This window comes from Drosophila sulfurigaster, chromosome 2L (assembly GCF_023558435.1).
Source record: "Drosophila sulfurigaster albostrigata strain 15112-1811.04 chromosome 2L, ASM2355843v2, whole genome shotgun sequence".
NCBI classification, from domain to species: domain Eukaryota; kingdom Metazoa; phylum Arthropoda; class Insecta; order Diptera; family Drosophilidae; genus Drosophila; species Drosophila sulfurigaster.
Window position 1 is genome coordinate 12,253,485 of NC_084881.1, and position 24,180 is coordinate 12,277,664.

The following is a 24,180-nucleotide window of genomic DNA, read 5'->3' on the forward strand; positions in this document are numbered from 1 at the left end:
CAATGCGAAAACAAAAAAGCTATAGTCGATGTGGTCGACTGTAAGTTACTTGCTACCCGTAATGAAATCAAAACAAATTTAAATTATACCAAATTAATATACCGATAAATACTAAAAATATACCAAGGTCTATATTTGGTGTATTGGTATCGTACTACAAGAAAAATATACCAAAAGCCCTGATGTTAGTCGCCGTAGCAGTAACTTCTATAATTTTCGTCTGATCAACCAAATTTTAAGGAATCATAAAACTATAGTTATTATTGTGTGTATTATTCGATTTTAATAGATTTTGGGGACGGAGGCGTGGCAAAAGATTGAAAAAACGGTCTGCGTGCTAACAAGGCCAGTGCTGTCGTTATGACTCGTATCTCGTATATTCTCTAAGATACAGATTTATATATTGTTATGTCCGTCTGTCTATATGAACGTCAAGGCTGTTGACGAATATATATACTTATATATACTGATCAAGAATATATATACTTAGCATGGCACAAAGTTATAATACCCTTCAACCCTATGGTATAAGAACATCGCAGTTTTCGCCTCGCTTCTCCCAGTGTGCTTCGGCACTCAACTGTACGACCCAATATGTGGGAAGAGAGACAGAGAGAGAGAGAGAGCCGTTGCAGTAAGCTGCGCTTTTGGCGTCGCTGTCGCAGTCGCCGCCATCTCTGTCGGCGTCAACGCTCTGTCATCGTCGTCCTGGCTGCATTTATCCTGGCGGCAATTGAACACTTTAATCATTTAGTTCTTGCACTCTCCGGCAGCAAGTTGTGTTTTTTGATTATCGTCGTATCGTCGTCGTTTATAAATTGTTGTATATCGGTATAATACACACATCTAGCATACTCACATAACTAACACACACATATATACACTATATGCATATATACTATGTGTATATGTGTGCATCGTATTGCGTGTAAGTCGGTTTAAATCTAACATTTTGTGCGTGGTATTTTAATGCTCATTTTGCAAAACGAAATCAATTTCAAGTTTTCTCCAAACAAAAAAACCAAACGAAGCAAACAAAAAATTGTGAAGAGCTAATAAAATCGAAGTGAAGAATATTTTTATCAAAACACGCTCTGTCTTGCACTTAACAGCAGTTTAAACTTTAAACGAGAAATATATACAAAAGTAAGAAATAGAAAATATATAATGGCAATTGTTATTGTGTTTGTAGCTGTAGTTGTAGTTGTGTGCATTCAAAATGCCCACACCCATGGTCGATTTTTCGCTTTTACATATGTACACTCCACACATACACACATATGCATGCAAGCCTGATGCCTGCTGCCTGCATTGCACACTCACGATAGTAAAACCTGAGCTCAATGGGCGGCCCAGCGCCGCAGAGCATTTCTCTACACTTTGCCGCCTACACACACATACACACACGCGTGCATACACATACATTGCGCCTTGCAGCTGCGCCGGCTGCAGCCGTCATTTAACCTAAAAAACGCAGTCGACGTCGCAGTTTGCAGCTGAGCAGAGCTGAGCTTTTCTCTCTCTTTACATCACTCTGCATATTGCATATCCATAGGGGCGCTCAGCTGACAGTCGCCTGCTGCTACTGCAGTTACTCTTTGCACGACGCTCTTCTGCAGTTTTGCTCTCTCTCTCTCTCTCTCTCTCTCGGGTTCTTGATTCCTGCCGCACCCAAAAGCAATATTACTTCCTCCTTTTTATTTCAACAGACTTCTTTGCCTTTGCATTTCTGCCTTACGCCTCATAAGGTGTGTCACTTTTTTGTTTTGTTCTTGCACTTTTTGTATGGCATTTGCAAAAAGCTTTCGTGAAATCCTTCGTCTATCAATTAAGCGGAAGTAAATTAAACACAATTTATGAATGAAAATTGCCGGTTTGTGTTTCAAATTTCAGTAGGCGTTGCATTAGACAAGGTTGGACGGGAGTGTTTACAACTCCCTCACATGTGAGGGTGTGAATTATTTTTGATTATACTGCCAATGTTGCAAAGGAATTTCTAATGTAATTGCATAGTTTGCGATGCCTTGAATTCCTTGTAAAGGTGTTTGAATGTTGATAAAATTACTTAGTGAAAATTGGCATGTTACTGAGCATTTGAAAAAGCGATTTATTTTGTTAGACTGAAATTAAAGTAATATATTAGTATATGAAATAAAATATCATAAGTAAATTATAAAATTATGATATGATCTTCTATAATTATTGCAATTTAACTGAGTAATCTATATTATTATTTTATTATTTACAAGTTCGGATTTATATTTGATGATCTTCAATTTTATTCTCATGAATTTTACTTTTGTTTTAAATAAAATCTAAAATTAAATAATGAATTAAAATGCAAGGTATCTTTTTAAATTAAACTATAGCTTATTCTATTAAATATCCGGCTTTGACAGCTGTTTTTGTTGCCAAGCTGACGCTGAAATATTTTAACAGCTGTCTTCGACATCCATCGAGTTCTTTTGGGTTTTTGCACACTAAGTATGTGTGTGTACTACATGTGTCTTGCTCTTACTTTGTCATGTAATCCAATTATTGCAGTGTGCTTTCTTCCCCACACACACATAGATTTGCATGTGTGTGTGTGTTTACTCTGATCTCTACAACCACCCGCTTCGCATGGGCAAAGCGCTCTTCATTTACTTGCGTTGAGCAACGAGAGAGCGCGAGAGCGTCGCACAAAACTAAAGAGCAGCAAAGTGCGCTCTCTCGCTAGAAATACTTTTCACTATTTTATTCGCTCTCTCGCTCGCTCACTCTTTGCTCCCCCCATGGGGCTATGCAGCAGGCTATGGGTGATGTTCGTTTGTCTTCGACAACAGCAGCAGCAGCAGCGCCTGCGGCTGACAGCGTCAGCGTTGACGACGACGGCATAAAAATAATTTCCATGCCGCTCGCTGAATCAGTTTATTTCTGTTCTGTTGAGTTGCAGGAACGTGTTCTTTTTCTACTTTCCGTTTGATTTTATTTCCTTATTATTATTGTTGTTATTATTGATTATTATTATTATTATTATCACGATTATATTCTTATTGTTAGTCATCGGTTCGGTTCAGTTCTCGGTTTCAGTTCGGTTCGGTTCGATTCGATTTTAGTTTTTGCATAAGTTGTTTCTTTTTTGCTACAAATTCTTCGGTTCGTTTTGTTTGGTTTCGACGAATATTAGAAATATCCAAAAAGAATAACAAAACAAAATCAAACAACTCGTACGCAGCAATCCCAAAAAACCAAAAGTGTTTCGTAATAGTAATCCCAAAATAATTGAAAACAACAACAAAGCAACAAGTTTTATTTACATTATTCAGTTTTATTTTCATTGCATCAAATTATAAAGGTAACAACGTTTTTGAAAACATTTTGAATTGTATCTTGTAATTTATATAATTTCCAACGATTTCAATATTTGTTTGATGTGTTTTCGTTTTGGTTTTCGTATGTCGCGCCACTTAACCTCAAAAAAATGCGTCGCAGTCGCAGCAGCAACAGCAGCTGCAGACATCGCGATGTCTTCTCTGCGCAGTTCGTTGTTATTTTAAAAATATTTCGAAAATATAACTCTGGCGACTTTTGCCGGCTCTCCGAAATGCCTCTCACTCTCTCTCCCTCTCCGATCCTCTCTTTCCGCTAGTTTGTTTATTTTTAAAATATTAGTTTTTCGCACGATTTGCGATGCGATGCAAAAAATTCTCGTCGAAATTAATAGAAAACATTTGGCCACAAAGCAAATAGAAAATATAAAATAAGGTAAAATATGATGATCTTGATTAAATATCGTATGGAATCGCGCTATTCTGCTGTTGTTGCTGCTAGGTTAAGGCTAAACATAATTCTATTTGTCTATAGTTGCCTATAAATACCTATGCAGTCATATATATTTAGCCAGATCTATAGCATATATAATGAGACCTCTGATGCATGCGGTTTTTCTTTCCTCTTATCATGGCGCTGAAAATTTGTAAATATTTATCAATCTTTTGTTTTCAAACCTCATTTCTATTTCCATGTGCTTAGGAAGTGAGCTTGTCAGACTTATTCAGATATTAGTACTAGATTATGTTATTATCTGTAATATGTCTTTTAGTAGTATAATATTTCGTAGTATCATATATATATATTTGGTTCGTCTGTTCTTAATTCTTTATGAGTTGAACAACCTAAAGAAGCATAACTTAATTATGTATTAATAAAAACTTGAATATTTTCCTAATTTTCTTATATATGTATCTAAAAAGTATATAAACAATTTTGTAGACTTACAATATTAAAAAGATATATAATATAAATTAAAATCTGGCACGCTATAACATTGATTCACAACAAAAATTTCAATAATGCCGAATAAATTCTAGGTCAAAAGGGAATTTTTATGCTTCAATCAATTTGGATTGCGAAACTATTTGCAATGCTATTCGCTATTTCTTTCTTTCCACAATACCTTCAAACTCTTTGCGCTCGCAATTAGTGTGAACGTCATTTTAATTACATCGATTTTGCTGTCGCGTTTTCGAATCTATTTGCCGAACGCAAACAACCCGCAAAATAAAAAACTGAAATGCAAATGCAAATGGAAATGGGCCAAAAACAGAACCGAACACTCACCTCACCACTACACACATTTCTACGGTTTCATTAAAATTGTTGGCCATGTTTTTCCAGTTGGCCAATTGTCGATTGCTAAACTGCTGCCTTCTGCCTGTTCTGTTACCTGCGACAACAGCAGCCACCTTCATATCATTTAAATTGAATTAAAATAATTGATTTTTATTGTATTTGCTTCTTTGTTGCAGTTGAAACTTTCGGACAAAGAATACCATACCAGCATATTACGTATACGTAGTGGATACAGTCTGTACTTAAGCGCACTTTGCCCAGCGCCTATAACTAGACTATAGTCTATCTCTCTCTCTTTCTCTGTAGTCATTAATTCAACTCGAATCCAATCAATTTTCGTTGAATTTTCTCATTTCTGTTTGCCCATCTCTTGTACATCGTGCGTGCATCGAAAGGTGAGTTCAAAAAAAGAATGAAAATCAATTGCAATTATCCATTTGAGAATCGACTAATCGATGCATTTTTCTTCCACATTTGCAGATTACTGAAACGCGAAAACAGCAGTATTATTTCAAAGATAACTCTATAAGCTATCCAACAAATAGTGTATACTTCCAGTCTATTTATCTTTTCAAATAACAAAGCAGTAAAGTTTTTCCACTAATCTTAAGCTTTACATTTTTCGAAGATTAATTAATTAAATTTTATTTTTGTAGATAATACATTTATTTCAGTATAAGTTCAGTAATTACTCGCAACTCGCATAGAAGGGAAGGAAGGAAGAAGGGGAAGAAAGCATAGGGAAGATTGATGTCACTATTACATAGTGATTTAGCATACATTTATGTAACATAATCATTGTACATTAGAAAATATAATGTAGAAGATGAAGATATATTAATATTATTATTATTGTATTGAAAATACGAATACAATTCCTTATTGCAATGAGATGCGCCATGATATGAGTCAAGACTAAAAATATAGTTATTTTAGTTTAACTTTAAAATGTAGACAGAATATTTTATATACATTTTGCTTAAATTTTTCGCATCTGAACGTTAAATTTCTTTGTAATTTTTTGTGGATAATAGGTTTCACTTGGGAGAATACTTTCCATATAATTATTCCAAAACTTAAATTTTGATTTGTACGTTTGTATTTTGTGCTTTATAGAAGGGAGTTTATATATTTAAATAGATAGGTCTAAATATTTAAAGCACAACATTGCAATTAATGTTAAGTGGAGAAATTAAATCAGAACATTTGAGCATTTAAGAAAAGCAAATCCAATTCACTTTCTTTTGCATTTTTTATTCGTTTGTGCAAACACGTTAAAATCGTAGACTTTAGATTGGTTTTTTCTCAAATTGAATCCGTTCACTTGAGAGAATTCACAATTAATTGAATTGAAGAAAAAGTTTAGACAAAGAAATTCAGTTAAGGAATGTAATTAAGAAATTTCAGTTAGTTTCAGTTTTTTTTGTTCGGTGACAATTCACTAAAAGTTTAGCTTTTATCATTTGTATTGCATTTTTTTGTAGCAGATTAAACTAATAGTTTGCTTTGGTTTTCACTTGATTTCATCCATTTCCTTGCAGCAGAGCGATGGTTGAGGGTCAGACAGCGGTGCAACAGCAGCAGCAACAGCAGCCAACTGGAGCTGGCACGGGAAGTGGAAGTGGCAGCGGTGGCAACGCTGCTGGAACTGCAGCTGGAGCAGGTGGCAATGCTGCCACAACTGGTGGCAATGTGCCAAATAGTCAGGCGCAACAAAATGGTGGCTCTGGTTCGACGTCGACTTCGTCGGCAGCTGCGGCAACTGTTGGCGCTGCCAATCAAAATGCAACCGCAGCCAACAACAATAACAACAACAGCAGCAGCACCAACAACAATAACAACAGCAATAGTAGCAACAACAATGCGGCAGCCACAAACAACAACAACAACAATAATACAAATAATAATAATAACAATAACAACAATAATAATAATAACAACAACAATAATAATAATAACAACAACAACGAACCGGATCCCAAGACGAATTTGATTGTGAACTATTTGCCACAGACAATGTCGCAGGACGAGATTCGTTCGCTGTTCGTTAGCTTTGGCGAGGTGGAGAGCTGCAAGTTGATACGCGACAAGGTTACAGGTGAGTCTTACTATCGTACTATCGTTTATCGATAAATCAATAAACTCGTTTCTATTTCATTTAGGCCAAAGTCTGGGCTACGGCTTCGTCAACTATGTAAAGCAAGAGGATGCTGAGAAGGCAATTAATGCTTTAAATGGTCTTCGTTTGCAAAACAAAACCATAAAGGTGGCAACTCAACTTTTGTTATCGATAAACAGTTATTTAATCTGTCTGCTTAATCGCTGCAGGTCTCCATTGCGCGTCCCAGCTCAGAGAGCATCAAGGGCGCCAATCTCTATGTATCGGGTCTTCCAAAGAATATGACACAGTCCGATTTGGAATCATTGTTCAGTCCATACGGCAAGATCATCACTTCGCGCATACTTTGTGATAATATCACTGGTGAGTTGAATGCCTTGGAAAAGGAAATGTGTTCCAGGCATGTTTAGGGCTCTGATATATTAGAATTTCTACTTTTCCTTATTAGACTGATGTGTTTCCTAACATTTTAATCGATTTGGAGCATTTTGCTAACTACTCTTTAATGATTTACTACTGCATATTTAAGAAAATTAGGCTGTAGAACAATGTTGTCACAAAGATAAGACTGTTTCGATGAATATTAATGTTTTTTATTAAAGGAGTCTTTTGTTTCCGAAAGTTTTAAATTGTTAAATAGATACAGACATTTAATGTAGACTTCAATACTCAAAAAAAGTTAAATTCGAAAACCAGTAAGAAAGTTACTTTAGACTGTGTTTGGCTGTGAAATACCGTTACCCATTGTGAATAAATGTAAAACAGTGCGAAATTAATTTTAAAATATACAAAATTTATTAACCACAAAAATACTAAAAATATACCAAATACTATATTTGGTATATTGATATAGATCTACATTCAAAATATATATAGATCTACATACAGCAGCTGAGACCCGTAATTAGTTGTCGTTTTTGCTCAACTAAAATTAATTCTTTAATAATTTCTAAAATTTGTATCTAATCGCAACTAAATTTTCAGAAATCATATATGTATAAAAACGATACTGTAGCTTCAAATTACGCTTGTTATTCGATTTTCGTCGATTTGAGGGGGCGGAAGTAGGCGTGGCAAACAATATATCTCTATCTCTTATAGTCTCTGAGATCTCGGTGTTCATACGGACAGACGGACATGACTAAATCATTGCAGCTGATCAAGAATATATATTCGTTATGGGGTCGGAGATGCTTTCTTCTGCCTGTTATATACATTTCCTGAAGGCTCATATACCTTTCTGTGTATACCTTAGGGGCATAAAAAGAAAGAATATGTTTATTAAATTTACTTGTCTTTCAATTAAGTTTTTTTTCTTCACTATTTCAATATATGATTTGAGTCCCGATAGCAAGAAATCCCATTAGATTGTTAATCTCTTTTTGATTATAATCAGAAAACAACGGCATTATAAAAGATTAGTTTTAAGTCCACTCTCTAAAACCCCTTTTCAGATATATATTTTTAGTTTCGATTTCTTTATTAATACAACATTTCTTTTACAAATTTATTTTTTCATGTAATCTATCAAATCCAAAATTCTCAAATGTCAAATATAATACTCAATACAATAAGATGAACATGCGGCCGGTAGGTTTTATTTAACATTTTACGTTAGATATTTTTGCCATCGATCCGTCTCAATACTCATTATCTGCATTTGTATATTGATTGTCATAGTTGCTTATTATTATTAGTAAGTTATTTAATTGCTGTCACTATGAATATAGTTACAATTTGCTTATACAAAAATTCTCCTGCTTTATTTGTATGTATTATTCATTTTAAGTGATTATTGTTTTTATGCTTTATGTTAGGTTTTTTAATGTTAGATATTTAGTTATTTATTTTATTCCTTTTGTTAAATGAATCATTTTCTAATTTATTTCTCTTATTATGTTGTGAACCATTTAAAACTGACAGAAGCACGCGCCGAGTCCATTAATAGTATGTATCACAGAACATATTTACTTCAATCTATAAACTTTCAATTGTCATGTCCATTTTATTGTGCTTGACCGATGATCATGCAGAATAGTTATTAACTTTATCATTCTTTAATTCTATTAAGGTCTCTCCAAGGGCGTTGGCTTCATACGCTTCGATCAGCGATTTGAGGCTGATCGCGCTATCAAGGAGCTAAACGGCACCACACCGAAGAATTCCACCGAACCGATAACCGTTAAGTTTGCCAACAATCCCAGCAGCAACAAGACCAGCATGCAACCCCTCGCCGCCTACATTGCCCCCCAAAATCCACGCGGCGGACGCGCCTTTCCAGCCAACGCGGCAGCCGGAGCCGCTGCAGCAGCAGCCGCCGCCGCAATTCATCCCAACGCGGGTCGTTACAGGTCAGTGGAGAAGAAGAGTGCGAAGAAGCGAGTGCTTATAGAAAACCTAAGGATAATATTATTTTCACTGTTGATATTTAGTGAAGTCAACAGTGAAGATAGTATTATATATACTATATACTAAATAATATACTTAATATCAACACTATAATACTATATATAGCGAGTGCTTATAGAAAACCAAAGGATAATACTATCTTCACTGTTGATATTTGTTATATGCTATATACTATGTATATGGTATATGCTGTAAAGCGAGTGCTAATAGAAAATCGAAGGAATATACTAAATATGAAGAGTGAAGATAATATTATATATACTATATACAATATACTATAGAATATAGAATGTACTTAGCATCAACAGAATACCTAAGGATAATACTATTTTCACTGTTGATATTTAGTGAAGTCAACAGTGAAGATAGTATTATATATATTATATACTATACTATACTATATACTTAATATCAACACTATAATACTATATACTATCTAGTAAATAGCGAGTGCTTATAGAAAACCAAAGGATAATATTATTTTCACTTTTAATATTTATAGTATATTCTATATACTATATAGTTTTTAGCATGTGCTAATAGAAAACCAAAGAATAATATATTCACTGTTGATATTTAGTATATTCTATATACTAAAAGACAATATACTATATTTTATATACTAGATACTACATACTATGCACCATATTAAAATATTACTATATTTTAAATATTAGATACTATATACCATATACCATGCACTTTATATAAATACTAATTCTAGTTTCATTCATCTACCCAAAACAGCTCTGTGATCTCACGCTATTCACCGCTTACCAGTGATCTAATTACCAATGGCATGATTCAAGGCAACACCATAACCAGCTCTGGTTGGTGCATTTTCGTCTACAATTTGGCACCCGAAACCGAGGAGAATGTGCTCTGGCAGCTGTTTGGACCATTTGGCGCCGTGCAGTCTGTTAAGGTGAGATCGCAAATGTGAAACTGCAACTGAAGTCTTTATAAATAGCAAAGTATATCGATATTAACTTGACCAGCTGCAACTTTGTCGCGTTGCACTTCTCGATTATTTTAAAGAAGTTGTAATTTAACAGCATTTAGTTCTTCAAATTAAATATTTTAAAAGTCTAATTGGTTAGAAACCCTTACGTTATTGATCTCTTTCAAGTAGATGGCTCAATGGTCATTACTAATTTGCTTCTCTTGAAGCAACTTAATTTTGAAAATAAATGGTTTTAGTCTCACTACATAGGGGTGTAGGATAGGAATTTGGATAAATAGAAGTAACAATTCAAAAACCCGGACTTATTGCACGATCAAATTGTGCAGACTTTCTTCTGTTCAAATTACAGCCTCCTAGCTCTTACCGGTTGGGCTGAGAGTTCACTTAGTAGTAGGACAAGTGCCAAACAAACATATTCACTTTACGCCGTCTCGTTTATTCTAATAACTCTTTAGTGATGTTGTGCTTTCTTTATTACTCTCTCATCTCTAATACGACTCTGTACTTCCGAATACTTAACGCGGTCAGACTTGATCGATAATCTGAATAAAAAAAAAGGAAAAAGACATTTCACAACGCGTCATTTATCTCATATATCAGGATTAAGAAAATCGTTGCATATGAACGCGAACTTTATTTTCATGTCAGACTAATTAATATATTCTCATTCTATAAGATGAATGTATATTGAAGACTTAACTTTCGTTAAAGAAACTTAGATGGAAGCAACTCTCCCATAAATTTGAATCTTCGGCTAGCCGAAGACAGCTTTCTTTTCCCATCGTATTAATCAATTTTGTATTGCAGGTCATAAGGGACTTGCAGAGCAACAAGTGCAAGGGCTTTGGCTTTGTGACCATGACCAACTACGAGGAGGCTGTGCTCGCCATCCAGTCGCTGAATGGCTACACGCTGGGCAATCGGGTACTTCAAGTTAGCTTCAAGACCAACAAGAATAAGCAAACGTAATTATTAACCAAGTTGGCTGCTGTTGTCAATGCCAATGCGGCGGCAGCGGCGCTGGCTGCCAATAGTTTGGTGCTTAATCACAACAACAACAACAACAATCACAGCAATCAGAATTCGTATCAGAATCATAACGGCAGCAATAGCAATAGCAACAACACTAACAGCAACAGTAACAGCAAGAGCAAGAGCAATAGCAATGGCAATGGCGTTGCCTTTCAGTTTGGCAAATATGTAAATCAACATAGCAACAGGCAGCACAACAGCAACAATCACATCATCAACAACAACAACGGCAGCATCAGCAAACAGAAGCAACAACAACAGTCCCAGCAACAGCAGGTTGCAGCAACCAGCAATAGCAACAACAACAAGCAATCCGTGTCGCTGTTGTCATCAGCAAAAGCAACTGCAACAAATGGCCGAGCAGGCAAAACAGCAAACACAACATTCAACAGCAGCAACAAGGCGACAACCAGCAGCAATGGCAACAGCAACAGCAGCAGCAACCACAGCAATGGCAACAGCAATGTCGACTCATCATCGAGTTCAGGAGGCGGCATATTGAAGACATCCACAAAATTCATCTACAACAAGCCACAAAATCACTTCGAGCTGCTGCAACAGCAGCTGCAGCTGCAACAGGAATTTGCCCAGTTTCTCACAAACGTGGCCAACAGTGCAGCAGCCAACAGCAGCAGCGGCGACACCACAGCGAGCGGCTCGAATGCTCAACGGCATGGCCACAGCAGCAACAACAACACGTCGACGTCGACAACAACAACAGCCGCTGGCAACAAAAGCAACAACAATTATCAGTCCTCTTTTATGCCCTCCTGGTCCAATTGGTTCTTGTAAGGAAGGAATTGTATCCTTCATCTTATTTATATTTATAAACATATATGATTTAGTTTGTAATTGATTTTCATAGTTTTGTTCTTTATTGAAGTTTTTGAATTTAGTTTTAGTTTTCTTTGAATTTGTTTCATTTGCTTTCAACTACACACACACTTTTTATATCCTTGACTACTTTTTATTTTTTTTTAATAACTGTATCTCAGCAAACTCTAGTCGCCTCTAATAAAGAGCACAGCAGTTACCAAAACCAAAAAAAAAAAACAAATGAAAATACTGAAAAAAAAAACATAGAAAAAGTGAGGGAAAATGTATGGTTAAGTTTTTGTTTGAACAAAGCAAAGTACTCTAGCAAATAGTTAAATAGATTTGGAAAAGGCCAAAGACCCCAACCGATGAAATATGACAACAATGATACTTAAGCCTATTTGATACGAAGAAAACTATAAAATGAAGAGAAAACAAAACAGAACTGAAATGCGTTAGAAATGAAATGTAATTGATGAAATGAATGCAAATCGACGACAGATATTCGCGATATGTTTAAGTTACGATTAAATGTGTAACTTTTGCTTAAAAATAAAGATCGTGTAAGCATTAAAATATATACTTAAAACTCAATACACACAAACATTCACACACACACAGTTTTGTATTTAATCATCTGATCAATTTTAATTTGTGTTTCAATCTGTTTAAAAAACTTTTCATGTATCCTGAAATGCAGCAAAATGAAATGGAAATGGCAACAAGAAAATACAACAAACAAAGTTTTAATCGAAAAACGAAATAACACAAATGAATACTAAGAATTTTTCGAATACAACGAATCGATTTTTAAGAAAAATTTAAAGCTAAACGAACAGCAAAATAATATCAGAGAGAACAACAAGTAAATATCATTTTAATAACAAGCCAAGCAAACTAATTATAATATTAAATAAATAATAATAAAAACAACTAAACACCAATTTTAAAAATAAAAATAAACATTGCCATTCCAAAAGTCTACGAAATTCAAGGAAAACATTTAAAACAAATTCCCTCCCTAGACAAGAAGTAAACAAATAAAAAGAAAGAAAGTAATATTAAATGACAAAACGCGTTTCAGCAAAACGAATTTGTTTAAACCAAGAAACAAACCCAAACAGCAATAATAAAGGAACGAACAATTAATGCAAAATGAAAATTGCCAAATTACCTATAAAATAAATAAAGAAGAAACCAAAAATATAAAATACAAACACGAAAAATTCTTGATACGAGTGAAAATTTTACGCAAAGTAAAAAAATGTTGGAAAAATCTAGCGAAATGCATTTAAACTAAAATGAGCCAGGCAAACAACAAAAAACACAGCAATAGGCTGGAAAAGTGGAAAAGTTGAAGAAAAACTGATGAAAAACATGGTGCTTGAGAGATTTCCTTGCAAAAACTAGCTCAATCATAAATGAAAAAGAAAATGAAGTCTTGTTATAATTATAAACTTAAACCCACTGTACTTTTTAATTAGCATTATTCATACTCATCTAAATATTGTTTAATTTTTTCAGTTTCCTGCGTATTAAATGTCATCCCGAAGCAATTCGCAATGTTAAAATAAAAAAAACACGTTCGACTATGCTAAAAACTAAAATATATATACATGAATATATATCTATATAAAAATCTATAATTATTTATAAACAACAACAAAAAACAAAAAAACCCAAAAAAAATATATTATATATGATTAACAATATATTGATGTTGTGTATTGAAAATTTTAAATGTTTATACATAACAGAAAAGAAAATATTAAAAATACATATTTAACTCATGGCATAAACGAACCACAAAGCAAAAAAACACTTTCATGTATACGTCAAGTAAATTTATTGCAACTATTTAAAAGTAATCAACAACAACAGCAGAAGCAAGAAAACAACAACAACAACAACAATTATTATATGTATATTTACGATTATGATTATATTACGATATGTGTATTGTGTGTAGTGCATAGGCCCTAGCTTCTAACATTTAACATTTGTAGAACAGTTTGTTTTCACTTCACTTCCGCGTTAAACAAAAAAAAAAAAAACATCGTGAGCTGAGTTTACGAATCGTAATCGCGACAAAATCGTCGACAGCCATTTTCATGCGCAAATGCTTGACTGAAATTTAGACAAAACTAAAAACCAAAACCAAAAACAAAACCAAATAAAATAAAATTCGTTGCTTTTATGCGATTTATAAGACAACAACAAGAACAAACCTTCCATTAATCTCGAAGAAACAAAAAAAACTACAAGAATAAAACACCAAGGGAAACGTTTTTTACAAATGAAGCATGCAGCACAATTTTTTTGTGCAAGTGCGATTTGAGTAGCGAAACGGAAATCCGGAATGCAGAATGCGTGATGCAAATTCTGAAATCATTGCATGACAGCAACAACAACAAGAATAACAACAAAAAGCAATCGATTATATATACATTTTTTAACGGAAAAATGTTTTATATAAATAAAATACAAATACAAAAAAAAACCGAAGAATGAACAACAAAAAAAAAACCAAGAAAGTATTTTAAAAATTTAAACATATACATGAGTACTATATATACAATATATTATATTATATTATATATACATATTATATACTTAAAGGTATTGGTAACGAACAAAACACCGCACAATAATATACAAAAAAAAAAAAATATACATATATAAAAATAAATACAAAACAAAAAATCAAGAATACGTAATAAAACAGCGCATAGGATCTGAAGAAAACAAAAGTTAAACTAATGGAAAAAGACTAAAAGCAAAAAAAGAAAACTAAAAAAAGCAACTTTATAATTTTTACATGGAAAAACGCAATAATGTTAACATTTAAAGAAAAAGAAAATATGAAGACAAACAAAACAAAAAACGAGGAAAACGTAGACGATGAACAGAAAACAAAACGCATATCTTTAAACTGAAAATAAAAAACCAAAAAACACAAATATGAGAAAAGAGCATGATGATAAAGAATGGAGATGATGATTATGATATCTATAACAAGGATACGAAAAGTTACCACAAGTTTTAACTAAAAAGTAAAGAACAAAATGGAATATAAAACGCGAAACTGTCGTTTACAGACGTTTAAATATGGTACACTTTTATACTTTTACACCAAAAACAACAAATATATATGAGGATAGTGCATACACTTATTACGTATAAAGAAGAGTATCAAGTAAAAGATATAAAGATAAAGATAAAGAAAGATCTGGCGATCTAGCGAGAAGTCGTCACGTTTTTTGTTCGTCGTTTCGAGGCACATTCGCGTTTTAAACCAAAAAGGTTGTGCAATGCCTGCAGGCGAGTTCCGGGATCCGAACTAGTTCCGGAACTCGTTCATGCAGTGCTCTCTCTCTCTTTAAATGTCTCTCATACTCGTACATACAAAATACATACAAACAAAAACAAAAAAACAGACACCGCGTCCCCTTTAAACTCACCACTAACTTTCTTACTTACAATGAATGTTGAATAGCCAAAGACAAAGACGAAGACGAGGAAGAAGAAGAAGAAAAACTTATTGAGAATGCTTGTAGGCAAACATAGCTTAACTGAACTGACACAAGTTGTTAATTGGAATATTCAAGCAATCATTTTTGTATTCCAATAATCGTAACTCTAATATTCCCAATTTTTTCGTCTCTTAATTGTATTTTTCGTTTTCTAAATGATTTACATAAGTATCCAATTGAATATACCCTAAATATTTCACACAACTTTCGGCATGTGTTTAACAAAAACAACAAAAAATTATAAATCTCTAAAATAATATATATTATATCTATCCAATTTTGTAGTGCATGTCAGCAGTAAAGTTAAGGTCGAAAAAATGCTCTTTCTATATGTTTGCATTCAATGTTATTAAACAAAGTATCGAAAAGAACAAAAAAAAAAGCAACAAAAAAATACAAAAAACAAAATCGAAAATCGAAAAAACTAAAGAATATATATTAAATGAATTATGTATAAACCAATCTTAGTCGAAAAAACAACTTAGTCAAAGGTACTAATTTTAAGCACTCTAGTTGAATGCATTACAAATTGCATAAACACTTTCTTGAAAAGATGAAAAGTGGAGGAAGAAATATGAATCGGGGAAATGAGTGACATTAGTTCTTTCAAGCTCGAGCTCAACATAAACTGCATAATTTACAATGTGTAACGTATTTAATTCAACATACTTATATGGAATGAAAAGAAATCAACTTATTTCTATTATCGTCTATGGTTTAGCTTATATATATGTATATCGATCGTATTTGAGGAAGGCACAGCAGATACAACATATAAAAGAAAACCAAAAGATGACAAAAAACAAAAGAAAACTATGAAATGTTTTTTTTCTCGTCGTTATAAACATAGTCAAAATATTGGTGGGCCGTAACGTATTGTAGTAGCAAATATTTAACTTAATCATGTCAGAAATGAGCAAACAATTATTCCAATTTAATTAAAATTGCATATTTATCTATTGAATTACAGTCGAATTCTCTCATAAAAACCACACACACACACACATGAACACTCACATCAACACATACACACACATTGTCACTACATCAACACACACACACATGAACACTCACATCAACACACACACACATTGACACACCTTAAACAATTTTCTTCGAATTTTCATTCAATTAACTTAAACGAAAACCAAAACCAAAAAATAAAGGAAAACCCAAAAACAAAATAAGAAGCAAGTTTATAAAGCATATTTATGGTATACTCTGTGCAAGATTTATTAAGAATCAATTAAACTTCATTATGGATTACTCTGAGAATTTACAACAGCAAAAAACACACACACGAACACTCAAATGAAGGTAACAACAATTTATTCAATAAAGCTATGAAATGATGTGTTTAATAATCCGTCTTTTTGAAATCGTCGAATTATTTTACAATTTAGTGACTGTTGAGTAAGTATATTTGTTTTTTTTTTTAAGGAATTAAACCTTTACAATCGATAATTCAACTAGATGAACGATAAGTGAGTTGCTTGGAACCAAAGCGATCACAAGAACGACCAAGCTAAACGATAATTCGGTTAGTTAACCAGTTCGATTTCCGATTACGATGAATTTTAGATTCAGTTGATTAACAAAGAAAGCAGAGAATGCAACAAAGTCTGTGCGCAGCTGTGACGTGTTTTCGAAGTTGCTGCATACGCGTAAACAAAATTGTGATGTGTATTAAAAATAACACTTATTACTTTAATGTAATACTGTGAAATCCCCATAAAAAAAAAAAACCAACAAATAATGTACAGCATCACAAGTTGCGCTGTAAAAGCCGCTCTAGTGAAAATCTCCAAAACTCTAATCCAATCGGAGCTCAGGACACTGAGCGCTTCGGAGAGTGTTGATGTGTTTCGTTGTTGTTTTTCGCGTACATTTACAAACTGCATTTTCTTAAATGTGCAATTATTTCAATACTTAATATACCTTTAAAAGTGTTAACGCATTTGTTTCAATTGTCGGCAAAGTAAAATCTACAATCTCTCTATGGAAAGTTGCTAAAGCTGGTCAATCGTTAACTAGCTTGCCAAAAGAGCGCTTGATAAGTCGTCATAGTCGGGGTTGTTGTCACCGCTCGCGTCTCAAAAAAACTGCTTAACGTAAATTGCTGCTGTTGTTATTACTTACATTTAATGGCGTTAAATTTCGGTGCTTGCATTGCACTTTTGCAGGTGTGTATATCTCAAATTTAACTTAGATTAAGAAATGCAATTTGTGCAAGTTGCGCTTTAACGCATAAATTGCATTATCTAATTGCCAGGCAAGGTGAAAGTCGGAGACTTTATGTCTCCGATTTGTGCCGCTTGGATTTGCTGGCTTTGCGAAAAGTGCATTAAGCATTGCATACTTTCGGGCGCAGACATAAATTCTGCACTGACCAAGCAGCAGCACAAATGTCGCCTGGGCGTGGGCTAAGTATAACATAAATTTCCACAAGATGGCGCTGCGGTCGTGTGTCCTTACGTGTGTGCGAATGTGTGTGGACAGTTCAAATGTGCAGCCGCAGAGTATGCAATTTGCGATTTGAGCTTATTTAATGCATGAAGAACATTTAAGAACATTTGAAGAGTTTAATTCGTACGGTCGTAATAATCAGAGGGTATAAATATCCAGTTCTTGGCCAGATCGTTAATGGCCTCCACCATTAGACGATTAAGTATGGACAAAATAACGCTGGAGAAAATATTAATATAATTTGATTGAATTTAAATAGTTCTTACTTTCTTACTTGTGATCCACAAACGATTGATTGCTTGTCGCTAGTGGATTTAAGGAACTATCCGAAGCGACAATCAACTGCTCGTAGGTCTTGTTGAATTTATTGCGAGTGCGTTCAGGTGTGACGCGCATAAAGTTCGTTTTCGAGAGATACTTCCAGAAGAGCTTCTCGAATATGGTGATGCGATGATCGATGGCCATGCTCAGCTCGATAATTTCATTGGCATTCAGTTTGCGCTTGTTGGACAAACGCTTCACTAACTCCTCCCGCTCCGCAGCTTTCTGTTGCTCCGCAGTTGGTGTCGTTGGTAAACCATCCCCGCCAGCTCCCTCAGCTACATCGGTGCCAACTCCACCGCAAGGTTCGCAGTTTCCTTCGATTTCATCGCCCAGATCCTCGGTTTTGTCTTCGTTGTTGCGCACATGCACTCGAATGTTTAGTTGGAGAAAAACGTGCTCCACATAGCTGTCCTCCTTCCACTTGGGATCGTCGATAGACTCGATTTCCGAGAGCTCCGCTTTGGCAATTTGTGTGGCAAGATCGAGAATGCGATGCACCTCCAACACAATGGGAATGCGACGGAAGAAGACGAGACGCTCAAAGACCGCTACGCGAATCTCGCAGAGCTTCGAATGATGTCTCTTGAGGCGGAAGATTTGCGGCTCAAAGGTGACAGCAAAAAAGTCGCTAATGATATAGCTAAAAGAGGGAATAAATAAGCATTGAGATTTGATTAAATACTTTGCTTACTTTTGCCAACGGAATTCCATGCACTTCTGTCCCGAATTGTGCACATTAACCAGCTGGGTGCGAGTTTCCTTGGCACAGATCTCAAAGTTCAAACGATTCGGATAAATGATGAAGAGATAATCGGAAGATTCTCGATCCTTGAGTGGCATGTCAGTTACCTCATTCTCATCGGTGATCACACCACGTGCCTTGATCTTATATCGTGCCCTGGCATTTTCGTAGGCCAGCGTTAACTCGATCTAATGATTCAGAAGATTAATGCAAGCGAAACAGTTTAAAGCTTCTACTAACCTCATTGTCATAATCCAGAGGACGATATTCAATGAGCAGAGGCCAAACACTTTGGCGAGGCACTGTTAAATTCGAGTTGTGCAACTTACAGTTGCGTTCACGCGATGAGAAGGCGAATGATAGATGTGCCATGGTTATATTCTGGACCCAAATCGGTTGTGTAATGTGCTGAAATTGTTTGATGTTTATGGGCAGAAGCTCGTTGGTGAGCAAACATTTCTCCAGATCAAACTCCGAAATCTGCAGCTTAAAGCTCCACTCGAATTTGCGTTCATCGCCAGTGCTAAACAAAGAAGTTATTGCACTATATTTTCCTATAATATATAGTTAGTAATACTTACGTCAGTTCGTAGGTTAGATAATGCTCGCCGTAGAGATAGAACTGAGCAGTTACGCTCAGAGGCAGCACTTCATCTGGTTGCATATTTAGAATTTCTTGGCTCACATTAATGAGCCGACGATGTGGACAATGGAAGAGTTTTTGGAACTGATTAAAACCCACTCGAGTCTGTTGTGGTTGGCACTGGCAATTCTGAATGCGCCTCAGTTTAATGTTGAGGGGCTTCGCTGACATGTTCCGCACCCAGAAAATCATCTTCAGCGGCTGACTTTGAATTTGACGTATCGGAATAGTGAGAACATGTTCGTGCTCCTTCTTATTAGACCGCAGTTTCTTGTTGAGACTAAGATAGAGGATGGAATGATGTAAAATATTTTAATTTCCGTCACTTCACTCACCCTGTTATATCGAAACTCTCCCAGTAATAGATCTTTAATATAGGCGGACGCACAACGGTCAAGTTTTCCACCATTAGCTTTTGATAGACGATGGCAGGCTTGAGAGCTCCTGTGCAAGAAGATTTTGCCATTTTTTGTTTGGTTTTTTAAGTACATATATTTGTATTCCTATCTAGTATATAATTTCTATAGTAGTTGCTTTGATTTTGAAGTGTAAAACTTGTTTATTTTTTTTTTCTTTTTTTCCTGTTTCCACACTTTCTATAATTTACTATTCTCATAAACTTGTTAGACTTGAAAAGAGGAATTTTCTTCAAAGGTCTCTTTAAATTTATTTTAATAATCATTAGCAGCAGCTGTAAAGATCCAATTTATTACTTGCAATCTCTTTAATATTATTTGTATTTGAAAACTATAAACATTTCACAACTGTTTTATACCCGCTAGAAGCTATACCGGCTAGAAGAGTATTATAAGTTTGTGCCGGCAGGAAATCTATGTGACAGGTAGAGAAGACATCTCCGGCCTCATAAAGTAAATATTATATATTCTTAATCAGCATCAACAGTCCAGACGATCTAGCCATGTCCGTCTGTTCCGCAATATTTTGGTTTCCAAATGGGTAGCGGGTATCTCACAGTCGAGCACACTCAACTGTAGCTTTCTTACTTGTATAGTTATAAATCCGGCACTGTTCTTCCATAAAATAAATATACTTATAGCACCCACTGTGTAATTATTATTACCTTTCCATTAACTAATGTAAGAAAGAAACGAATATGTGTAGAAATTAATCAATTCAGTTGTACTGAATAGAAGAAAATATATTTGTTTTTGGGAGCTGCAAGCTTCCGCTTTATTCGGATATCAAATAAAACTAAAGTACAAAAGTGGACTTAGGCTGCAAGTCAGCTAAGGTGGGACAAAGCTTCTTTATATTTATATAAAACGGATGATGAAATCAAAGATCGAAGTGTGAAATGCAATTGTGTTTAAAATTGCGTTTTGACATGTCAGCATTCGCTGTTGAGTTTACATTTAGGTTTGCGCGCTATGATCTGGGCTTTACGTTAATTGTGTTTATGCTAAGGCATAATTGTTTACATCAAAATGACTGCGCAATTGGAATCGGACTAATTGGAAATAAGCTGAAGTGAGAAATTGAAAGTGTTTATATTTCCAATAAGATTTGTTATGTTAGCTGGGTGATAACTTAGATCAATTCTTAAATTACATTAATATTCAAGGTTCGACTGAAAGGATGTCTACAGGATAATCATAAGTTCACTGAGTTTAAAGTATTTGCACCTCTACTAAAAGCATTTAGAGACTTAAAATTTGCTACATCAAAACATAAATTGAATGCAATAAAACTGATCCATTTCCATACAAAAATAAATCACTGCATTAAATAGTCGATTGTTTTATTTTTCAGAACGCTATTTCTTAATGCACCAATTATATATAAATGATTACAAAATTAAGTCAAATATGGGAATTTCAGCTTTTCAGTTTATCACTTCTTCATCGCTTCTTTGGGGCGAATTAGCATCTTAACTTCTTTAAGTAAAATGTACTTATGAGTGTCCCACCAATATAGAACTTCATAACGTTCATTTAAACTATTGCATAAGAAACAACAAAAATCTTTAATTATGTGTATTCCTTCGAAAATAAAAATTTGCAATATTTACCTAGTAATACAATACTCGTACCACCAGGCACTTTCAAACAAGGCTGCGCAATTAGCATCATCTTTGTCGTTGTCGTGATCGAATGTTGAGAATTTCATGTTTTCATTGTATCTCATGCCATCCCTAATAGTTCCATTGAATTTACCCAAACTCAGTGCATATCCATTATCTTCATCAGATATTTTGAAGTCGTCATAACGAACGTTGTAGGCTCTTCCATTCCGAGCAACCAAATGTATGTAAAGTTCGAAACGCTGCAAGCTCGTCATACGATGTAATTTCTCTAATCCAAGAAAGAAATCACCCTCAAAAGAACCGAAACCTCTGCGATACGTTGCCCAATCCCTATCGAAATTCTCATCTCCCCCAACTCGTTGTTGTATTACAATCCATCCAGGTCCAGCTAACTGACTATCGCACAAAACATTGAATAAACCTATGCCAGAGACATTGAGTTGATGAACTCCTGAATAATCTCCGAAAGGGAGACATGTTGTGGGACTTAATTTATCAAGTTCAGATTGACATAACTGATTTTCCTTTACTTTTTCTATTAGCTTAGTTTCGCTTTCTTTTAATTTCAATTGAATCTTTTTCTGTTCTTCTCTAATGTTCTCTGATGTCCTATTTAATTTGTTGATTTCTGAACGACATAACTGAATATCTTTTTCATGCTTTATTAATATAGATTTACACTTCTCTAATTCCAACTCTAGTGTTTTCTGATGTTCTGTCTTATTTTTAATAATCTCACTAAATCTCTTTATATTTTCATCTTTTTCAATTAAACTAGAATTAACAGATTTTAATTGAACTTGACTATTTTCTAAGTTGGTGGATTTATCTGTTAGTTGTTCTTTTAACTTAAGAATAATATTTTGTTGTGAATTAATTTCAGATTCAGATTTATCAACTTTATTTTGACACAATTGCAAATCGTTTTCCCCTTTGATTACTTTGGTTTTATACTCATTTAATAGAGCTGCCTCCTTCACGAATGTTTCATGAATTCTTACAATTTCATGATATTTTTCCATAAGATCAGAATTTAATTCACTTATCTGCTTTTCCTTAGTTTCACTTTGTTCTATCTCATTTCTAACCTGCCTGAAATAATCTAGCAAAGGTTTAACAGTTTTGTAGTTATGAAGGCGGCACTGTTCTTCCATTTTTCGGTCTGATTCACATGTCTGATAGGAAGAAAACGTATACACTTTAATCACTCTTTATTGTTCTTAGTATTATGTGTTTAATCTCACTTCATCTCCAGTTGTTGTAGCCACCAAGAATATTTGAAGGACCATCAGTAACAAAACTCCGTTAAAATTTATTCTGCCCATTTTAAATGTATCGACCGCAAACAAAATGAATTTGAAACTGACTATTTCGTTAAACTCATTGAATGTCTGAAGCGGATGCGGATTCCGCTCAATAGATCTGAACGAGAGAGGTCAAGTAATGATAATCTAGAGTCTCGGCAGAAGAGATTTCAATGTCGGATGATTGTCTGGAATTTTTTGAGAGAGAGAGATACTCTTTTCCCTTTTGAATAAGAGTAACACAATGCCTTATTATTCTCTAAATATACCGAATTAATATACTGATATAGTACTAAATAATATAATGATATAGTACTAAATTTAATTAATATAGCTTTGGTATATTTTAGTATTTTTAATGGTATATTAATTCGGTGTTTTTCTTTTAAAATAATACCGTACTCTTTTGGTCTTAGCCATAGAGTACTAAACATTCAGATTGTCAGTCAAAGCAGCAAAGACAGACAGACAGACAGACGGATATTTTTAAATGGTTGACGCTCATCAAGGATATATATACTTTATGGGATCGTAGATAACTCTTCACATACATTTACTGCAAGTTACCCTATTGGTAGCAGGTATAAATATGAACATTTCTTAACTGAATCTTTTTTAATTAAATGTATTAATGAAATAAGGAAAAACAAGGTAAAAATCATAATTTAAGTGTGGGAGGCGAATTGTGTAAATTCATCAGGAATGATCGCATTACTCAAAATTATGTATTCGGAAGAACAAAATTGAAACAGAAAAATGAGTTTCAAATTTCCCAACTTTTTGTTTTTGATGTTCTAAATATTGACGCACCCTACTTTAGTCATCTCACTATCTGCACTTGCTTATCACTGTCTTCGCAAAGCTTTTGCAAAAGCTCGGCTTACCATGCTGGGCAGTGGCGTACAGTCGAAAGCTTAGAAGTAGAGAAAATCAATTAGACAAAGTAGACGTATTTATTGTCTCTCGGCAACCGAATTTGTATAACTACACGGATTCTGCAATATTATAATCTGGCAGAGAAAACCAGATCACCCCCACAATAGGGAGAATATATGCGAGGATTGACGTATATAAATGAATAGTGCAGTGATAAATTCGAAAACTAATACAGGTATGAAGTGGAAATAATTGTGAGTGCAGTGATAACCAATATCTCTTCATTATACAAGT

At 34.3% G+C, this 24,180-nt stretch overlaps 3 protein-coding genes across 3 annotated transcripts; 1 reads left to right on the forward strand and 2 right to left on the reverse strand.

Moving 5' to 3' along the window:
• Positions 1-4,832: 4,832 nt before the first annotated feature.
• On the forward strand, positions 4,833-15,391 carry LOC133835878 (GATA zinc finger domain-containing protein 14). The gene is given in 9 exon segments (XM_062266020.1): positions 4,833-4,848; positions 4,921-5,009; positions 5,095-5,117; positions 6,156-6,712; positions 6,777-6,880; positions 6,943-7,096; positions 8,805-9,084; positions 9,890-10,067; positions 10,914-15,391. Coding segments are annotated over 6 exon segments (2,283 nt in total). The 5' UTR covers positions 4,833-4,848; positions 4,921-5,009; positions 5,095-5,117; positions 6,156-6,162; the 3' UTR covers positions 11,931-15,391.
• Positions 15,392-17,986: 2,595 nt separating this feature from the next.
• On the reverse strand, positions 17,987-20,256 carry LOC133835247 (uncharacterized). Its single transcript, XM_062265216.1, has 6 exons — positions 19,998-20,256; positions 19,601-19,942; positions 19,260-19,542; positions 18,969-19,207; positions 18,228-18,917; positions 17,987-18,172 (listed from the first exon to the last, which is right to left on the reverse strand). The coding sequence occupies exons 1-6, from the start codon at positions 20,126-20,128 to the stop codon at positions 18,070-18,072; spliced, it is 1,788 nt and encodes a 595-aa protein (XP_062121200.1). The 5' UTR covers positions 20,129-20,256; the 3' UTR covers positions 17,987-18,069.
• A 1,183-nt stretch (positions 20,257-21,439) lies between these two features.
• Positions 21,440-23,040, reverse strand: LOC133850531 (fibrinogen-like protein 1). The gene is made up of 3 exons (XM_062286653.1): positions 22,951-23,040; positions 21,692-22,881; positions 21,440-21,619 (listed from the first exon to the last, which is right to left on the reverse strand). The coding sequence occupies exons 1-3, from the start codon at positions 23,029-23,031 to the stop codon at positions 21,514-21,516; spliced, it is 1,377 nt and encodes a 458-aa protein (XP_062142637.1). The 5' UTR covers positions 23,032-23,040; the 3' UTR covers positions 21,440-21,513.
• Between the last annotated feature and the right edge of the window lie 1,140 nt (positions 23,041-24,180).

Excerpts from the sequence above, each read along its gene's own strand:
- LOC133835247 (XM_062265216.1), bottom strand. The coding sequence starts at position 20,128 with ATGGCAAAATCTTCTTGCACAGGAGCTCTCAAGCCTGCCATCGTCTAT. Across the intron at positions 18,918-18,968 it reads ATGGAATTCCGTTGGCAAAA|CTATATCATTAGCGACTTTT; the intron begins GTAAGCAAAGTA and ends TCCCTCTTTTAG. Across the intron at positions 18,173-18,227 it reads CAATCGTTTGTGGATCACAA|CGTTATTTTGTCCATACTTA; the intron begins GTAAGAAAGTAA and ends TATTTTCTCCAG.
- LOC133850531 (XM_062286653.1), bottom strand. The coding sequence starts at position 23,031 with ATGGGCAGAATAAATTTTAACGGAGTTTTGTTACTGATGGTCCTTCAA. Across the intron at positions 22,882-22,950 it reads CTACAACAACTGGAGATGAA|ACATGTGAATCAGACCGAAA; the intron begins GTGAGATTAAAC and ends TCTTCCTATCAG. Across the intron at positions 21,620-21,691 it reads TACGAGTATTGTATTACTAG|TTTAAATGAACGTTATGAAG; the intron begins GTAAATATTGCA and ends CTTATGCAATAG.